Source organism: Pomacea canaliculata, linkage group LG4 (genome assembly GCF_003073045.1).
Source record: "Pomacea canaliculata isolate SZHN2017 linkage group LG4, ASM307304v1, whole genome shotgun sequence".
NCBI lineage: Eukaryota > Metazoa > Mollusca > Gastropoda > Architaenioglossa > Ampullariidae > Pomacea > Pomacea canaliculata.
The window spans coordinates 29,837,133-29,857,494 of NC_037593.1; the positions used below are offsets into that span (position 1 = coordinate 29,837,133).

The 20,362-nt window shown below is 41.8% G+C and overlaps 1 protein-coding gene across 6 annotated transcripts in view; it reads right to left on the minus strand.

The window, feature by feature from the left end:
- Nucleotides 1-20,362, minus strand: part of LOC112562008 — a 43,468-nt gene that overhangs the window by 19,535 nt on the left and 3,571 nt on the right. For 3 of the 6 annotated variants that reach the window (XM_025234950.1, XM_025234947.1, XM_025234946.1), the window contains exon 2: nucleotides 17,216-18,272. In XM_025234950.1, the coding sequence (XP_025090735.1) occupies nucleotides 17,216-18,146 (931 nt within the window). In that variant the 5' untranslated portion in view covers nucleotides 18,147-18,272. Of the gene's footprint in view, nucleotides 1-14,325; nucleotides 15,291-17,215; nucleotides 18,273-19,960; nucleotides 20,211-20,362 lie in introns of those variants that run through there. The other 3 variants (XM_025234949.1, XM_025234948.1, XM_025234952.1) reach the window with 3 other exon arrangements.

Sequence of the window (20,362 nt, forward strand, 5' to 3'; positions counted from 1 at the left end):
GTTAGTTTGTACACTACAGCTGCGAAAAGGGTTAGAAATATACGACAACATTTACACCCCACCTACCCCGAATGCCTGCCGAGGGCCAGAACCTGTGTTGTTTTACCCCGACAGAACGATAGGCAGCGAAGTGATTTCACGCACAAACTGCGCATAATGCGGCTTCGCATCTCTGCGGCATCTGGACAGTGTACAGTTCCATGAACAAAGACAACAAAGATTTATGACCACTGATGGTCTGTTCACAACAGGACTTGCGTCAAACACAGGTCTTGATTCGTCGAGTGCCTTGGCGTAAACACGGTGTTTGTCATGCACAGGTCGGCACGTAAAAATGTTGTGGTCCTCCGCCAGTCAGTCCATCATACTTTCACCCACTTCACTTTCAAGGCCTTGTTTTCTCGCTCTTCTCGTCACAACAACACCGTTAAACCCTTGCTAGCACTACTTGAGCAAGACAGGAAAACGTTACACTTACTGGATTACTAACTAAAGATCGTGAGCTCCGCAAACCGAAACTGCTCGGCTGGGCCAGGAAAGAACTTCAATTAAAAAACAAAAGTTCACTGACCTGTCGTTTACGAGCACTTGGAGTTGAAAAGTTGATGGCATTCTACTGACATTACACGTGTCATCCTCCCCATACACTGTATGCTTGTCCTATGCGTGCGCATGTATATGTGTGTGGGTGGGGTATACATCCGTCAATGAAAAGCGGGGTGGGTGGGTGAGTATGAGAGGACGCGAAAAGACGGAGGTAATAAAGAGGAGAAAAAAACAAGTTGGTGGCGTCGGGACGTGCGAGTGCTCGCAACATGTTGAGGGCTCAGTAGGGAAACACGTGTCATCGATTATACAGGAGTCATTCTCTCACCGCCCTGTGGCAAGGGCCGGTGGGCAAAGTCTATTCCCTAGTAGATACAACAAAACGTGTCCCATTTATATCTGACAAGGGGACGGACTGCACGCATGCTCCGGAAATCACATGATGCACGACAGCATCGACACTGCACTGGTGACACAGTTGGTGGACACTCGCTGCCACAACGCGCGCTCTCAGACCTGCTGCATCACCACGCAACGCCACGATTGTGGAGGAAGCGGAGGGTAGGTTGGGAAGTTGAGGGGGCAATTGGTGTTTTATACTGGCTAGATCACGGCATGACTACCAGGCCTGTGAACAAATGCCACAGCAGAAAAAGACCAGCTTGCCCGAGACGGGAGTTGAATCCAGGACAGCCAGCCTTAACTGCATTAGTTACGCCACCAGGACTCCCAGAGGGTGGGAATAAACTTAGAATATGATTTAAGTGAAATGAAAGCCACGAATGTGACTTGCAAATGACACGAACTAAAACGTTTTGCGAGTCTCTAACGTGGATCCTTATTATCAACTAATTTTCTATAAGAAAGCAAAGGCGATGCTGAGGGGCTAAGCGGCGACCAGCAGAGCCGCGGCCTTGGGACGATGTTTAGAAAACACAGCCGCGTCCTCAAGACAAGCGGGTGGTCGATGACGGATCGAACTGACGCAGGACTCGGGGCGACAAACGCTGGAAAACAAACCTGGGGCTCCGTAGGCCACGGTCGATACGGGGTGTGCTGACGGCCAGCGCAGCTTCTCTCCAGCTCTTGTGCTCCATCTGTTCTACCTCCATATACAGACACAAGGATGCTGCCTACCCGACCGCCGCATGCTGGCCAGAGATGTCGAGGCCTGCTGGCTGCGGTCAACTGGCAGTGTGTACGGACGCGTCTGGCGCCGACGACGGCAAGTGTACATCGCGAGTGTACAGCCCTCAACGGCCAAGTTGAAGTCGATACTGCAGCGGAAGACTAGACTTCCGGATGATTGTGCAAGCAGCGGAATCAGCAATGTTGTTCACATAACACACTGCCTACAACTGAAAGCACCCCCCACCCCATCTACTACTCATTACACACATTTTGTATACATCACATGGTCTGAGCAAGAAAACCCAAAGGATGGGGGTGGGGTGGGGCGCACGTTCATGAGCAGAGAGGAGAGACCGAGGACTATCCTCACCCGTACATCCACAGTATGAAGGTAGCTGTACACCACCGCCTACCCCGAACCGATCCATGTCCGTCTCGCCTCGACTGAGGGATCTTGCTCCGTCCTATACTTCGACGCTGTTGTCGTGTCTCTGTGTAATTGCTATGCTTCAATCTATTTCTGTTCAGTTGTCAATATTTCTACATGTTAATCTGTGTTTGTAAAACACCTACTTTAGAGAGGTGAAATGCGCTATAAAAATAAAAATATCTACTCGTGATAATAAGATTATTACGGTTGTCATGGCCAAACACGCACTGATGTTAAGCAGTATTTTTAAGACATACAAACCTCCATCATTAACGACGGCACACGTTTGTTTGTTTAAAGATTTTCACATAAAGCCAACGCATATTGTAGGCACGCACACACGCTAACAGAGAAGGGGGGAGGCGAAAAGTGAGAGTCCAAATACGTAACAGCACATAGGTGGCACGAGCAGCACCTGGTCATTGTACACAGACATCGCTATAAGTAGCATCACGAGGACAAAATATGAACATGCGACTAGAAACACAACTGTACACCGCTTGAGCATGAACATTCATGAGAAATTTGACGCCCGCCGTGCCAAGAAGGAAACAGTTTTGAAGGTGCCTAGACACATTGTTAGGGAGAGAGCACAAGAACCGCTCACAGCTCACACACTATTGTTTAGTGATCTCAAAAACACCTTGCTCTTTGTTGGTGCATCATAACGAAACACCTGGTTAAGACACGCGATTGCACGTCGAGTTTGGGACCGAAAGAACAACTCTGTCCGCGAACTATGTCGACGTGTACAACCCAAGTCAACTTTGAGCTCACCACTTTGCTCATCCCGACCTATCACAGGAAATGGTGGGGGGGGGGGGTACAAAAAGAAGAAATGGGAAGAAAACAAACACGGGGTCGTCTGATGTGCGCACACACAACAGCAGCCACTGTTGGTATCCAGCGCAATTACGGAGGTGAAGGTAATTCCTCACGCTCCGCACACCTCCGCTCCCGCTTCCCACCCCTCGATCATCATTGTACGCGTTTTGCGCAGGTGATCTGCCTGGTTTCGCTGCTACCCTGCGAGGTGTCTCCACACGGAAAGCGATTGGCGTAAACAAGGCGAGAGGGCCATCCGACACCTTTGCGCTTGCGCTACCCACATTAACGAGCAAATAAACAAACAAGGTAACGCGTGCGAACCTTACCAAGACATGCAAATATCATCCTGGCCGATAATGCGTGAAAGCTAAAGCTACACCTCGCGGGCTGACTTCCTTGCTTGGATGGAAACCGTTTTCGTTTCGCAGTGCACTATGAAAGATTACGAAATGAAAATCGCTACTTCACTATTTACCGACAGACAGCAACGCTGTGACTATGGAGAGTGTTGTGTTCAAGGAAATGTGTACTTTATCTTCTGAAAGATACCCGGGTGGATGCATCAGCTGACAAGCAAAGGAGACATGCCAAGAAAAAAAAAAGTGTGAAATCAAAACGAAGAAGCTGAAACTGCTCCCCATCCGTGCACTCACCGATTAATCAGGACTTTTAAAAGCTAAGCCCCTCCCCTCTAAATGAAGTTCAAAGCCTTCCCCTATCCCGGCCCCCTACAAGAGCCCTTCCAGTCTGGAATGCTACTTAGTGAAATGTCAGGATCCCGGTTCATCTCTCTCCTCACACCCCCTCCTCCCCAGAAGCAATTAAGCAGCTATGGGATTGAACACTATAAGTGGGGATGTGGTCTCTAGAGAAGCATACAGGACAGTTGGTAAAAGCCATTTCAAATTGGGGGACAACACAGGAAGCCAGGAACTGATACACTGATCAACCAAGTACTATGGCAGCAACAACAGTTTCTGCCATTTCCTGACTGATGACAGAAAAGCTGTGACTGCACCACAATTTTACACGTTTCTTTAGATTCATACACCACAAACTGCAGTAAATGCATAGCTGAACATACTGTCATATGACTCATGATCTGAAAAGAGAAAAATGTTTAATTACACGCAAAGCCTCCCAGAAACAGTTGTGCTGTCAATAGCAGTACCTGAAATTTACTTAAGCTTGTGGCTGTAATAACTGGCTTATCTTGCTGAATAAAAATTTTAACTGAAACGTTTAGTAACAACAGATGAGCATTTATAACCACAAAAACGTATTAGCTGCACTGCACTTCCTCTCAACTATGATTGACTACTCTGGTGGAGTTACCTCCTCTGCTTAACAACTGTCACATCCACCTTCCCACCCACACATTCCATTATGCAATGTTGACGTTTAAGACAGAAAAATGTTCGCATTATCTACACACATAACAATATCACAATCTTTATGGTAAACAAACACGCACAACTATCAACTGGATTACTGAAAATATATGGACGAGTACTGCAAGTGAGTGAAGGCAAAAAGGGTGAATAGCGTGCGCGCGTACATACACACATCCTTCACCCCCTTATCAAGCTTTACCGCGTCCGACTGGTAAATAATTGTAGATGCTACCATAATATGTGCCACAGAAGATTAGGAGATGAAGCCAGGGGAAAAAACAACAACAGTACAGCCCATATCAGCAGTGATCCAGGCACTACGTAGTTCGATTTAAAATTTACATAAAACCTGAATCATGCGAACTCTATCGGTGGTGATCAAAATGTCTATCCTTTGCCTTCGATTGGCATTTACCGCATCATGAACGCCGCCATCAGTGGCGCAACCTTAAAAATAGACGAGGCAGACTCGAGTAACAGAGTTCATGCAGACCTACCGGTGTTTCCTAGATCTCCCAGTCTCGTTGGTGGACCATGAAAGGCTGAAAACTTGAGGAAAGTGCAAGAAATGCGCTGGTGGCGTTAGGTGGAAAAACAGCGCCGTGACTAGGAAAGCACGAAGGGGAATTCTTACTGGAACATCCCAGACGAAAAATCAATGCTGAATTGAGCAAGACTCTCCCATTGGTTAATTCCCGAATGTCATTTTGTTACGGGAATGCTGATAGGCTAGTTTTCATCAAGATGGCTACCGCACTTCGGGCATCCATATTGTGAGATGGGCGAGCAAACGATGTTATTGTACCAGATGCTACGTCGCTGTTTCTTGAGGTGAATGTTCTATAGTTAGCGTACAATGTCAGGGTGAACCTTATGATTCTCTGTTAGGCGCTGCGCCTCCACAATAAAAATAAATCATATGACCAAGACCTATTTATTATCAAGGACTGAATGACTCAGTGAGGTTACGGAGGTAACGGCATTTTACTGCGTGGCGTGCGTAGGGCCAAATAAACAGGGGAAAAGAAGGGGAGGTATGCAGGCACACGTACACACACGCTGGACCTACACGTAGCGGCAGTAAAGGTTGTCACAGTCTAATGATTACGCTGTGAAATAAGTACAACTTTAAGAGAATACATCATCATGCACTTTTGCATGACTTAGTATCATGCTCTACAAGCAAGACTGCCGCTGTACAAGAATATATTTGCACATAAAGGTGTACAATATACATCAAAATATTGTGAATGCAATGCTCTGTAACCTGTATCGTGCAGATTTCTTTTGCTGTAATTTCTAATCTTTATAAAAGATGTCTTTTCTACAATACAAGAGTATGGGATATTCTGAAAGTAGGTGATCATCATTGTCACATTCAACATTATCCCACATATGTAACATCCATACAAAAGCACATTGGTCAAATCTAAGTTGAGTGGGGTGGCCATCCAAGAGCTAAAGAATTCTCTCTGAAAAAGTTTCACTATCAAGGCAGTGCTGGTAGCCAACTCTATTCTAGGATTACAAGGCTATTATTAGAGCTTGCGGTGCCAAAGCTTCAGGGGGTGGAGGAAGGATGCCTCCTTCCAGATTCTGATTAAGTTTCTGCCTATAAACAAATTGGTCCAGCTGTTTTTCTGAACCACCTGTCTTTTCCAAATAAAATAAATTACAAAGTACTTTAAGTAGCTAGTGGCTTTCTCTTGTCACACCTACGCCTTGTGTGCATGCTACTTTTTTAAGCCAAATGTTTATGTCAAAGCACAATGAGTTTGCTGTAAGCAGGGAAATGTGCTATGAAAATGGTTTTATTATTACAGATGGCTTCTCAATTTTCTAATGTTCATTGTCTCTGATGTTTAAATGTCACCAGTTGGATTGGATCAGTGACAAACTGTTTTATTCTTCATTCATATCTTAACCAGTCTGCTGCACCAGCTTGCTCTGGATATCCATATGATACCCATATGGCACAGTGAACTTTTCCCAATGGACCAGCTGTTAAGAATGTGTACTTGACTCCTCAGAAGGTTGTGGAACATTAAAGAAACCAGATGGGCATTGTTGGCACAAAAAACCAGTCCTAACAAAATGTTGTCTCGTAACACCCCTCCTCTATTAACCTAAGAAAGACTTGGATGATCTTTACCTTTTCCCTTCAACAACCATTTACTTACCTTTTACCAGCTTACAGAGCTTTATTTGAAATGTGAAATACATTGTGCCAACATAAATTGCAGGATTAATATAGTGTAACTTTGAACACTATAGTATAATCAAATGAAACTATACTTATAAATACAGTTACACAGTTTTGGTACAAAGTATTACTGTACCCCTGCACATAAAAGGTAACATTACAATGTTATAAATGTATGAATTATAAATAAACATGGGTTTCAAGCCTAAAACGTCAACAAATAATCAACGATTTGCATGCAACGTTAAAGTGGCCCCGAAAGATTAACGCTTGAGGTGCTGATTATAAAGGGACACAACTGTGATAGTAGACAGCCATCCCCAACGTCTTGTCACAATTGCTTCCCTTTTGATTAGGAACAAACTGGTGAAGGAAAGGTTTCAGTCATTTCCCATAAAATCTAAATGTCCACTGCTTGGAATTTATAATTATTTGTTGCAAAAGGAAATTGCAGTGCTGACAATATTGCTGTGAATTAATTTAAAATCAGTTAGTAGAATCTTTAATATAAAAAGTCCTAAAACCCAAAATTTGTGAACACGATTTTTACAAAGGACCTGAAAGGTTAGTTTTCTACATCTTTCTTTTTACTGTGATAGCTGTAAATTTTAAGATACATGCAAACAAAACCAATGTGCCTTTTTTCTATACCAATATTCATTTAAAACTTATACCATCAACCCATTTTTCACAGCATCTCAATTCTCATAGCCACTACCATAAAAATGTCAAATAGTGTCTGAAACTTTTATAAACCTTTTAAATGTTCTCAAACAGTACATGTAAGTGTAAAGAAATGTCAAGTATAATGTTATCTCAGTCCTATCTCTCCAATGATAAAATACTGGCCAAAAAGAAACCAGGCTGGAAAGATCAACCTGTTGTTGCCTATGTATTGCGCCATACAATCTTAATGGAAATTTACTGACTGTGAATATTACTCACACACTCATCCACCCCCACCCCTCAAGTTTTATGTTTGTTCCACACAAACATCACGGTGTTAATGTGTTGTGAAGGCAACAGAGGGTACAGTGGCTGAGTATCTTTATAATGGATATCTGTTTGGTAGTAACGTACGAGTCTAAAGCGTTCTGTCAACTGGACTGTGCTAAAACAGCAAATATCGGTGTTCGTGAGATGCAGAGCAACAACACGCAAATATTCGCACGCCTGGGGGCCTACCTTGCACGGGATAGATGACAGGGTTGATGAAATCGTGGATGCGCGCGTGCTGGATCAAGGCATGCCCTGTGTGCGACGGCATAAGCCGCCACATGATCGCCTACACTTGTACACACTACACTTGTTGTTAGTCAAAGCGCCGCTCACCCCCCTGCCTTCCTTGCGTCCAGCGTGGTGCGAGGCACTGTAACCTGAGCACTACCGGCCAATGTCCGGCGTCGCCGTCGCAGGTTGACAAGGTCAAAGTGGACCCAACGACAGTCTGACCCGACGAGGAAAGAGAACACACGGCAACGTGGTCTTGCTCGTCTTCGGGAAGCGAAGGTCCAAGGGTGAAAGCCGACTCCGAGGAGAGCAAAGGTACTCGAGTTTGCTGGCCGTTCTCCTCCCCGAGTGCGTTACAGTTCGTGTTACGCTTACCTGGCATGGCTATCGGGCAACGTTTGCGTCATTTCTCCCGTCTGTTCGAAATCCTTGACACGCGAGTGTGGCGGTGGTGGCGGGCATGGCGCATCTGAACACGACTCTCAGCGAGACAGAAAGCACCTTGCCAGTCAAGGGACGACAGTGGTAGTGACTACCCTACACATGAGTGAACAGCTAAGGAGCGACGAGCAGAAAAATATATCGTGTGAAAGCGCCAGTTGCGTGCATAAACTCGATGACTGATAAGATTCGCGCGAGAGGGGGCAAGGTGTCCCCGCCGACACTGCTTTCTCATCCACTGGCTCGCGTTACAGTCTGCTGGCCGACGTCTTCGACCTTGTTTTACATCAGCTGACTCAATATCCCTCACCTTCTAACAGTACACCTTGTCGGGATTCGCCTTTTTGTTTGCGTCTACTTCATTGCTGTACTCTTTAAATGACAGTTTTGAGGGTATTATACCGCCTAACTATTCATTCCTGGTTGTCTCCTCGCACATGATCTAGTGTTCAGTTATTTAAATTTTCTCTTCTCACAATAAGGCGTTGTATCCCATCTCTCTACACCCAAGTCTACTGATTTTAGATACCATACACTCCCCACCCACCCCAAAAAACAAAACATGTTGCCTTCTAATAAATGGGCTTAAATGGCTTACAAGGACTGATCCCATTACATTTCATTCTATACTACTTGAATAGAGCCAGCCATCCATATGTTCACAATAAAAAGCACTCAGGGTAGTCACTATAAAGGTAGAGAACAACCGTAAAGTATTTATTACCAGCAAACTGAAGACTGAAAAAAAGTGTCAAAGTATTTGACAACAGCACTATGACAAGATGGTCAAGATCTGAGCAGAAAATAAAAGGATATTAAAACCAGACTTTTAAATTCATCTGTTGAGTTATATAAGCCTTAGAGATAGAAAATGACAATCACAAAAATCTAAATTCCTAAAAAATGACAGACTTAACATGGTTTTTAAACATCCCATAATTATCTTTGCTCAGCAATTGAATGGACCTTAAGTGAGTGGCCTTTGGACAAATCAGTCCATTCTTTACCTATACACCCAAACCTGGTCTCTGTTTTGACAGTAACCACTACCACCAGAGTGTAAACGACAATTTTGTATCACAGCATTTTCTTACTTTTATTTAACCAACGCAATATCAACACCCACCTAGTATTAAGACAAATGGGCGCAGTTACTACCGGCAAAGCTCACAAAACCAGGCTTAAATATCACGGTAGGAGTTTTTGCTTTTTATGTGAAGAAGCGTACTTTTTTTTTTTTAAACCGCGAGACCGTTCATGGCGTGTCCCTGTACAATGATAGCATGATACAGCAACCTGCTAGTCTAAAGCCATCCCTCCCATCTGCTGTGTGCTGCCCTATGTCAAGTTATGATCGTGATTTTCCTATTGGCGATATGTTAACTGCATGGCAGCCAAAACAAGATGGTGATTAAGATGGATGAGACTGGAGGAAAAGGACGAAGAGGGAGGAGGGGGAATCTGGCGGACTGGCTAATCGGAGGAATGTTAACTGCTGCGAAACGGGAGGAACCTGCGTCTCTGCATGGAAACATAGGTAGAGGACTTGTCACCCATCTTTTACCCACCAAAGCCACAGCTTCTATGATCTCTGGCCGCGAGGACGACACCCCAGAAAGCCGTCGCTGCTCAGCTTGACAGTACTTTGACCCTTAGGGCCCGAGGCCGAGCCTGTAGAAACTTGTGGGGTTGTCACTAATTGGACTACCTGCGGTGTCATTAAGCATAGTCACACACCACTGTTAACGGGACGTGCCGGGAATTCAACACACACAATCCAGCTGATGCAAACAGGTTGCCATCGTCCTCCCCGCTTCCCTCTCGCTCGAAGAAGAGCAAGACGATGGAGACGACGACTTTGCCTTCGATGTCCGAGCTTAAATGTTAATACTAGCGCGTCATACTAGGTCCAAGGTCGGCCTGTTACACCTGCCCTACCCACTTCACAAGCTACCGACGACCTCCAGCAGCACTTTGCGTGGGAGGTCGACGCCAGTAGATCACGAAAACTGCGGTGCCCTATAAACTTCGCTCGTCTTAACTATCACACGGCTGTCTCGCACACACTTCTGTATATTTGTCGTCTACAGTTCGATATTCTGCTGTTCTTGCTTTAACACTGACAAATCTCCCATGCACTAAGACTGAATGTCTTACACTTGATTACTTCATGTACGTCTTTCCTAAAACACTCTCTCTCACACCATTCACATCAACGTCTTTAACAAAAACGACCTACGGTCTGCCTGGCTTCGAATCCTTCCTGTAGACGCAGCATCGTATTGGGTCGACCATACCGCAGCAATCGAGGGAATTTTCTGACGACCTCAAGACTTGATAGAGGCAAACACCCATCCGTCTCCACCTCCTTCGGGTAGAGATGGAGCCATGACGTTCAGATGTCAGCTCAGACCAGACCCGATCCCATAATTGACGTCGCTGCCACATCAAGCCTCATCATCCTGGCGGCAGACTCCAGTCGGTATGGAAAATGGCCAGCTGCTTAAATCGCAAGAGGGCGGGAGACATTAACCGAAAAAAAAAAAAACAACCGTCGAGAGGAAATGGGGTTTATGCTGGCAGAAAGAGGCGACACTGGTTTGCAAGTGAATGCGCATCCAGCGACCTCCACTTTGGCATGGTCACCGTGCAAGCCTCGTCCAGGATGTCAACGCCGCGAGATCCGCACTTGGTGGATCAGACTGGATCAGCAGGGAAGATGGGGGAGAAAATGCTGCATTGCCACTACACCCAACATACATGCAAGACGAAGAAACGTGACCTGAAAGTCATGCCTTCTCATTGTATATTTTTTTTCTAGCACCTAGCCTGTTTTCAATGACTTCTGTGCAGGGACTAGGAGACAAATTTCTGGTTTTTAATATCATTCAGCGTTGCATTATTTTGTCCCACTCTCTTCCATCACACACCATACTGCTACAGTGGTAGTTCTTTATGTCACTTAAGGTTTGCCAGCAATAAACATAAGTGTATTTAGAGTGTACATTCGTAATGCTGAAGTATCTGATTTTTATTTGCCATAAGAAATTTCATTATTTTTATCTACAGATATGTTTTGAGTGTTTACAAGACCAAGGAGCCTCCCCCTTTTTTTCTTGAACATTCTCTAGTTTTTTTTCATTGTCACTAGATCTTTCATTTTACGTGGTCACTTTTTAAGACTGGGATTGAATACATATATATAAATAACAATTATATTATAGCTGTCAAATGAGTATGATGAATAATTAACAAAAAAAGTCTGCAGAAGTGAACAGTTTCTAAAAAAAAGATCTGGGGCATTTAACTGGTAAATAAATATCCAGTTATATTCATGCACATGCATATGACAGCATGCCAAATTCTCTCTCTCTAATGCACACACACACCATCCGCAGACAGGCCAGAAAATCCCATACCTTCCTGGGGAAAAAAATCAGCTGCAGCTGATCAATAAAGAGACTGACATCTGATGCTGTCTCCAAGAGACAGAATGATTTAAAAATGCATAGCTGTTCACTCTTACTCCCTATCTATTATGAGGCACAACAGCTGCATATGGCTATGTGTATATGCATGTATGCAGGCAAGTGCACCGTACGATGAAAATATGCAACCATTTCAGAATACAGCTGTAACAGCTTTGTCGGTCACTTAGTATTAGAAGCAAGAAATAAACCTATGACAATTGACACATAAAAGTTACACAGACTTACATCCAAAAATATTGTCTGAAAAGCCTACATCAATTGTTGCATTCTGAGCAGGCTACATGAGTTGTTTTTTGTATGTAAGCAGGCAGAAAAACACTTTCATATCCAACAAAATGGTTGTAGCATAAATATTGAAATTAAATTACTTGAGGAACCACATTATAAAGACTTTTAATCTTGTCCTCCATGGATAGAGATACCCAGTACAATGATATAAACTATACAAATGATACCATTAAAATAAATGTTTCCTGCTCTGGTTACAGCGATAAATATGCAAATGAACCATATATATTTAAGAGAACAGTTGTATTGCAATACAACTTTACAGCAATACAACTTTTCTTCCTTTACTGCATCCTTTGACATCCTATGCATCTTTTTATCACTCTCAGGCTGTACAATAAAACCGACTAATGAACATTTTCCCTATAGCGAACCTCTCTAATACAAGACTAACAAAAGTTTTCTCTGACATATTTTGCTACATAAACGTCATCTCTATGATGACCATATCTCCAACATAAGTTATAACTAACTGTTTGTGCTCTATTGCGACCTCTTTTTTTTTCCGTAAGTCATGTGTTGAAAAAAGTTAAGTCCACTTTAAAACAGATTGCTTCTGACCAACAATTTGTGCTATATTAGTATATTATGACTTCCTGCAGAAATAATGTAACCAATAGTCATGTTGTGCATTTGGCTCATTTCTGACTAGATCAATATGTTTTTTTTCCTGTTTAAAATATATGTTAAATTCTCTTCAAGCAGACCATCAAACAGACGAATCATTCTGGGCTCATAAATTTGACAGACAAGTGCTGCAATTATTTTTTCCACAAAAATGCATTGGGACTCAATAATTATTCAGGGGACTGTCTGATGTAACTGAGGACTGCAGCTAATAAGAGAGGTTCAAGCACATTTTAATAAGTTTACCTTTGTGAAATTGTATAAGATGAAGCTAGACCTTAAAAACTGACCTATAAGTAGGTGAGATTTCCAATGTCCACAAGCAAAGGTCTAATGAACAAAACTGAGTTCTTGGCTCAAACATTACCAGTTAGTTCTCAGGAATGAACTACCTATAACGATGTAAAAATATTATTTGCAACAGTTCTTTTTTTAACAACAACATTCAAATACCTGAGTAACTGAATTCAGAAAAAATAGGAAACGCTTGAATGCAGCAAGGGTTTGGAGCTGGGGAGAGAGGGAAGGGAAATTAACTGTTTATGTTGTGCTCACAACTAAGGCTACACCATGACAAAGCAACTGGCACTATAAAAAGGTGTTACACACAGAGAAAAATGTGAGACAAAAGATCTGAAATGCAGACTCCTGATCTTCACTGCACTTTTGACAGTTAATCATTTCACCATCTGATCGCCCCAAATACAAAGGAATTATTGGTAGGCATCATCTGCAGTTGCTTGCTTTAAAACACATGGAACAAACCAAACACGCCCCCACCTCCCAAAGCTACAAGAGTATCTACCACAGGTATGTGGAAAGCTAGTTAAGCACATCAATCTGTGGGAACAGTCAGGAAAGTGGACTGAAAAGGTCCAGATTACAAAATGAAAATATTTTGAAGGCATAAAATAACACGAGCTAAAATATGAAAAATATCACTACTGAAAACTCCTTATTTTTTCCCAGGCTTTAACCTTAGAAATTTTGGGATAAAAATTAAAGTCTGTGTAAGATTGGTTAAAAACTGAAATGAACAAAGCTTGAAAATAAAAAAATGCAGCAAAAATACACATAACAGCATACAGTCTTCATATCAAGGCATAAGGTACAAAAGTAAATAAAAAAATAAAGTTCTGAACACTGAACACAGTTTTAATGTTTCAAATAATTATTTGGAGTCTTTCTTAATTCTGATTCATCTTTTGAAAATGTGGGGGGAAAAAGTTCTCTGGCATACATTCCTGTGTTTTTTTAAAACCATCTTATGTAGATGATTGCTTATTGAAGACTGAGTATCTACTCTCAGATTTAGAAGAGATAACATTTGACAATAATTTGTGGCGATAGGCAAATACTAATATACAAATGCTTACATCCTGGAATGTGTCTAAGATTTACTAGCTGAAAGATATGGACTACAGATTAGGTAACAAATGCAGTACAGCTTTACTGCCATATTAGAAATGGCAGAGGTAGAGTTATGGAAATTGCATGTCATCTTTGCCCAGTCCATGCCTTACTCCTAACCACCCAACTATAGAGGTGAGTCAATCTGATTTAACAGCCTTTATGATGCTCTATTTGTATTATTTGCCCACACAGTAAAACTAAACTGTTAATGCAATTTTAAAGAGGGCTATTACCAGAAAATGCATTAATAATAAAACAGAGACTGTCTTTGCTCATCTTTATAGACAATAAGTGTGCACTTACCTGCATGACTAGCTGAGCAGTATCTCAAGAAATGAGCCAGATCCAGCGAGTACAATGCATCCATGTTAGACCTAAGCTCACATGAAATGTCTGACTGTTTTACAGGGCCCATTTCTGATATACACTCTGTTATCACAACTCGATGTCCTGAAACCTCTGCTCCTACTTTTCCTGCTTTATCAATTTAATCAAATATGCTAATTTAGCCCTGCACAGAAACTTAACCAAAATTTACAATAGTTTAATCCCCAAATGTTAACGAACAAGAAGTGGCTAGCGTTCTTGCTGACTAATCAAATGTGTTAAACATTCCCGTTTGTGTAGTCGCTGTGCTGGATGTTTTACAAGCCCTCGTACGAGCGGACTGTAAGTGCTACTCAAGAAAGCACCCTTACTCTTCTGACTGCATCATATTAGTATTGAAGGCATATCCATTGTTTTTATTTCTATACACGTCATTTTATTATGAAACATTTAGAACTCTGACTCTCCAAGTGTATTGTGAAACTGGAAGCTGACGACCATGAACAACTATAGCTTCTGGTGTCTTCTGTGTTCATGCAAACAACTGCACACCACCAACACCGCTACACGATGGGGCTGATCTGGCACCAACGAAACCAGAAAAAAATACATCTACCCGCGCACTCCTATGTCTTCTGATCTTCATTTCGCTCTATATTGCGTGTATATGTGCAAACATATGACTGTCGCCAACTTGGCGATAACAGCATGACTCAGCAGACGACGAACCTAGACCGACTGAAACACACGGACAACAACATGGATAAACAAGTGAGCCACTCCCCAGTCTGTCGAGTTCACTTACGGTACTGCCACGTATAGCGATTATAATCTGCGCAGTTGTACAAAACAATACACTTTACATATAGTATATTCCACGATCTAACCGTTTCTAGTACGTTCATCGCCAGTCATCTCAGCGAACACATCGTAGCCCAGTCAAGACAAGCCTGCGGTCCTACCTAAGATGGCGGAGCGCAGAGAGTGGGGCGACTGCTTCGTCGCGTTCACGCCAATATAATGCGCAAAATGCGTTCGAAAGTGCGGACCATTCCTAAGATGAATTCTGGAAACGTTACGCCGCTTGTGGTTAAATGCGTAAATTTTCGTAATCGCCACAAATAACCATGCTACATTCTGCACCTACGGCTTGAAACAGGTTAAAGGTCAACTGGTCAAGATGTACTCAGTAGTGGTCAGCAGTCACTATCGCAAACATCTGACGTACAGCCACATTAACACGTGAAGAGAAAACTGCAGTATGAAATATCAAGTATAAAATGCTTACAAGTACCAGTATCTTTGCAAGAATCTACCTGCTTCTCCTTCCCCGTCCTATTAAAAATAATTTCTCAAAGCTCCATTTTAGTGAGTTTTTCAAGAATGTTAATTTTTTTAATTATTTATGTAAGAACATTTTAAATATATTTCTTCTACCTAGATGGGTGGTTTAACAGAAATATGACTTGCTCGCCATGACCTGAGACTGGCTAAGAGTAGAAAAATTCTATATAACACAATGTATAATAATAATGGGAACTTAACGAGCAGCATCACGACAAAGATTGCCCTCCCTGTGCAGACCAATAATGACAAATGAAAGATAACAGCCAGTGGACAGTGTGGTACTTACAGGCATACTGAACAATATAAAGATGAGGTACAAGAGCAGAATGTAAAGCAATGAAGGTATGAAGGGATGTCGATACTATAAACAGTGTAAGATGGAGTCCTTACATGACAGCATATGTATACTGAGGAAATCCCATTTGGGGGTTTTATCATAAATAATCTGCTTAAATTTTATATCTGGTTCATTCCTTGATTGAAATTTATCAGGAAATACACAATATGTTAACATACACACAATATGTTAACATAGACACAAGTGGGAATGGTTGAGAAACTAATAAATTAGAAACATGCCCCAAGTTCTCATTCTTTCTATCTCCAGGCCCTACCTGTAAGTTGTGCATGTGATCTTGCACCACTCTTGGTGGATAAGATAATTTATAACAGTGGTCAGAATTACACATTAAATCGCCAGCATCTAGTGAGTTTTAATGACATGCAGAGATAGCACAACAGTTTCAGGCAAATCAATCTTCACAAGGCCAAGTTCCAAAGGATTATTAACCACAGACAGCCATGATATTTATTTTGCAAGAAGTAGAGTAAAAGCATAATCCCAAACCCTGTCATCACTCCTACCCACAAAATATCCTTAAAGCCTCTCCAATCGTGCAGACAAAACAAGTGGTCCTTGCCCCAAATTTTAAACTAGTCATTCTTAAAACATGACCACTGGCAATTATAAGCACAATTTATGAATACATCTAGATTAAAATTTTTGTGTATGTTACATCAGCAAAATATTGCAGCTACACATCCAAACACAACTGTGGCACACAGTAGACTTCTCTTCCAGGTACTATAGTTCTCTTTATATGATATTCAATATGGGTGTTGTGAACCTCCAAGAATAGGTACGCGAAGTGGACAGAGGTGTTGTAATAAAGCTGCTATAATCCTACAACTGTCATTATGAATGAAAAGCTCAAGGGTAATAAACCATCAACTTCAAGATAAAATCAAAATAAATCTGAAAACTATCTAAGCTACAGCTGGTGGACTGTCGATTTTAAAAATCCCTGTATAATGATGCAAAAGGAACGGAGTGTATATATATATATGTGTGTGTGTCAGCTTACTAAGAAAAAAAAAGGAGAGGGAGATGAGAAATTCATTTCATCTTAAACTGAGAAAGTAAATAACAAGCATTATTGATCACCACTTGCTCACAAATGACCACGATACAGTAGACTCAAAAAAATAAGACAGAATAAATAAAGTGATTCTCTCTTACCTTTGCCATCTTTCTTCTTCTTTTTCTTCTTTTTTCCATCAGTGGATAAACTATCACCAGATGTAGCTGGCAATGCCCCTGAGGACGTCAGTAGAATATCTACTGACTTTCCAACATTGGCAAGCAAGTCTGTATTAGCACCAAAGGGAGGCGAGCAGCATAGTCCAGAATACAAGTTGGTGCTATCTCCAGAGCATCTGGAAGCCAAGGAAGGAAAATGCACTCCATCATCTACTCTTCGGCAAGCTCCACCCAAGCTCATTTTACCACCACAGTGTGAACTCATGCTACTCTGTCCTTGAGAGGGAAAAGATGAGGCTGAAATTTGGACAGAGGAGCCAGAGGATCTTGTAGAACGATCAGTGTTATCCCATCTTTCACAAACCATAGGACGATAAATACGGATGTTATGGTCAGGGTTTTCATCACTATCCTCCTCCTCTTTGTAATCACAAGTTTCATGGCTAAAAGTAGTCATCTCTGTGGAAGCACTACCACTAGGCAAGTCTTCCAAATCAAGCTGAGTGACATCATACTCCCGAGCGCTTGAGCCATCACTTCTTGGTGACTCCACAGAACTCTTATCTGATTCAACATTAATTTCTGCATCATAGTAGGGATTGTAACTATGAGTGATTTTGACTGATTCTTGGATTCTGGATGACTGGTGCAGCTTTGAGGTGGACAATGGGGGAGGGTAGTAGTCAAATGCCCCTTCTCTTTCCATATCGCTGCCACAACTGTCTGACGACACGCTGGTCTTGCGACAAAGTTTTGTTGATGATGGCAAACCAGGGTCATTGTTGGAGGCAATCTGGTGAGGAAGAGCAGCCGGCCCAACAAGTCTGCCCAACCTATTACAACTGTCCTCGTCTTCATCACTGTGGTCATCTGATGCCACAAGTGTACTGTGTCTGCCACCAGAGCTCATTGCAGAGTTGCAGAAAACAGGACGGCCTGCGGCCAGACTGAAGTCACGAGCGTTTACCACAAGATCATTGAAAGCGCCCTCTGGTAATTCTGCAATATGCCGTGCCCCTTCCTTGATCTTATTAAGCTGAAACAGGCACAAGACTTGTTAAGCAAAAATACTTAGATATCCTACTGACATATTGCTTTAGTAGGTGTATTATGTAGGTGGCATGTGCTTGAAACTGCATTAAAGGACAATAAATTTCTGCAACATTTATAGTACTTGTTAGATACTGACAAAATAAGCATTATCTTTGTTTCTTTATATTCTAAAACTATAATCTAAAACTAATTACTGAAACACATACAATTTACTCAAGTTTTATAGCTGCCACTCTATTAAAAAAATGTTCAAAGGTGTTAAGCATGCAAATATTTGAATTGCAATCAATGTGTCAAGGTACACATTACACATTCAGCCAAGCTCTTGTTAGGAAAAAGAAAGAAATTGGATTTAATGGATTATGCCACAATGTGTAGAGTAGGAGGGCTTGGTCTCTAAACACAATCTGTACAATATCTAAATGACTGTACGGTCAACATCAGCAGAGGGCTAGACACAATCAAATATCTTGACTTAAATCTGTTTTTAGTCAACTCCTAATTTTTCTTTGTGACAAATCATATAAAAAAAACACTTATTTATAAAACACTTATAAAAAAAGTACAGGTATATGTCTGGAAAAAATAAAAGGATCACCATTTTTGCCTCATTATCTTTCTTTTTTCAGATTGTCAGACTGGACATCATCAAAAACAGGTACACACACAGCAGCTGTACTAAGTATGGCACATCATGCCTTGTAGTTGTAATGATTCATACTGCATATTTCTGTATTATCCCTTATGCTGTGCTGTTGCTAGTGTGCATACCATTCTACATAGACACAGCTCGCCAGTAAGACCCATGTCTCTCTAGATTAACAAATACTCTGGCCTTATGACAGAAAAATAATATTGTCTTTTTGTAAAACTAGTTTGGTAATAATGTAAGACCTCCATTGGTGTTTAAAACAATTGTAGCTTAATTAAGTAAGTCTTGTTGTTGTATTAATACAGCTTTCTTCCAGCTCTAGGGTAACATAGCTCTACACGATTTGCTTCTTCTGGGCAAACTCTACTATGGAAATATAACCTGCATACATGTATACACCACAATGGAATCTGTATCTTTTGTATAACGTTTCATTTTACTGCTTGAATGGAATTACAACTGAAGTCATCTTAACTATAACTCAATTGGTATTCCTCTGACATGATGACGAAGGCAGTCCAAGGCCACACGACGAAACTTTCCTCCTCTTGACAATGACCTAGCTCGATTGCTGCTTTACTTCGTATCTCACAGCTAGTGCCCAATCATGCCGATCATCGTGGCTCCTGAACGCATGTAATCATGTATTAGAAGTATTTACTACCCCACTTTACACCTTAGAATATTTACACAAAAACAACGTCTGGGCATGTGACGAAACTGCAATTCTTTCGTCGCTACTTGTGCATACAAGTTTGCCTTGAAAACCGGGGCCTGCTTTCAAGGGATACGCCAACACGGGCTTTCGGTTAAAAAAAAAAAGGGCGTTGTAGCCTAGTTTAAGCATGCATTCTGAACGATCAACAACTTTTTACCTAGTAATCTAAATAAATATAAATGCATGAATAAGACAGGCGATAGTTAGGGGTTAAACACGACAACCGTCCATATTTAGAGCGGAGTCAAGCATAGCTAGGGAAGACGACTTGCAGCAATCGTACATAGTGGCGTCAGCCTACCTGACACTCACATGGCTGCCAGCCCGATTTCCTCGTCTTGTGCCAGGATTTTTCGCTAAATAATCCGGCTCCAGGTCCGAACCAAACGCACTTTAACGGCTGATTAGTAAGCTAAAGCTACAAAAGCAAAAAGGTGAGGTACTTGGAATCACTAAAGCCTATCTGTCAACAAGACCTACAGTTTGTAGATATAATAATATGCTAGATGCAAATGCCTCAGGTCACTCACAGGGGATGGAAGTGAAAGGGAAATAACTACTGCGAAAAGAAAACCACCGCGTAAAAACAAATTACGAAATGGCTCAGGCACTTTGTAGGGAATATTCCTGGCTATTTTAATGTTAAAATATATAACTTTTATTAATATGTTTTATACAAGAGGATATTATTAATCAGTTGGGC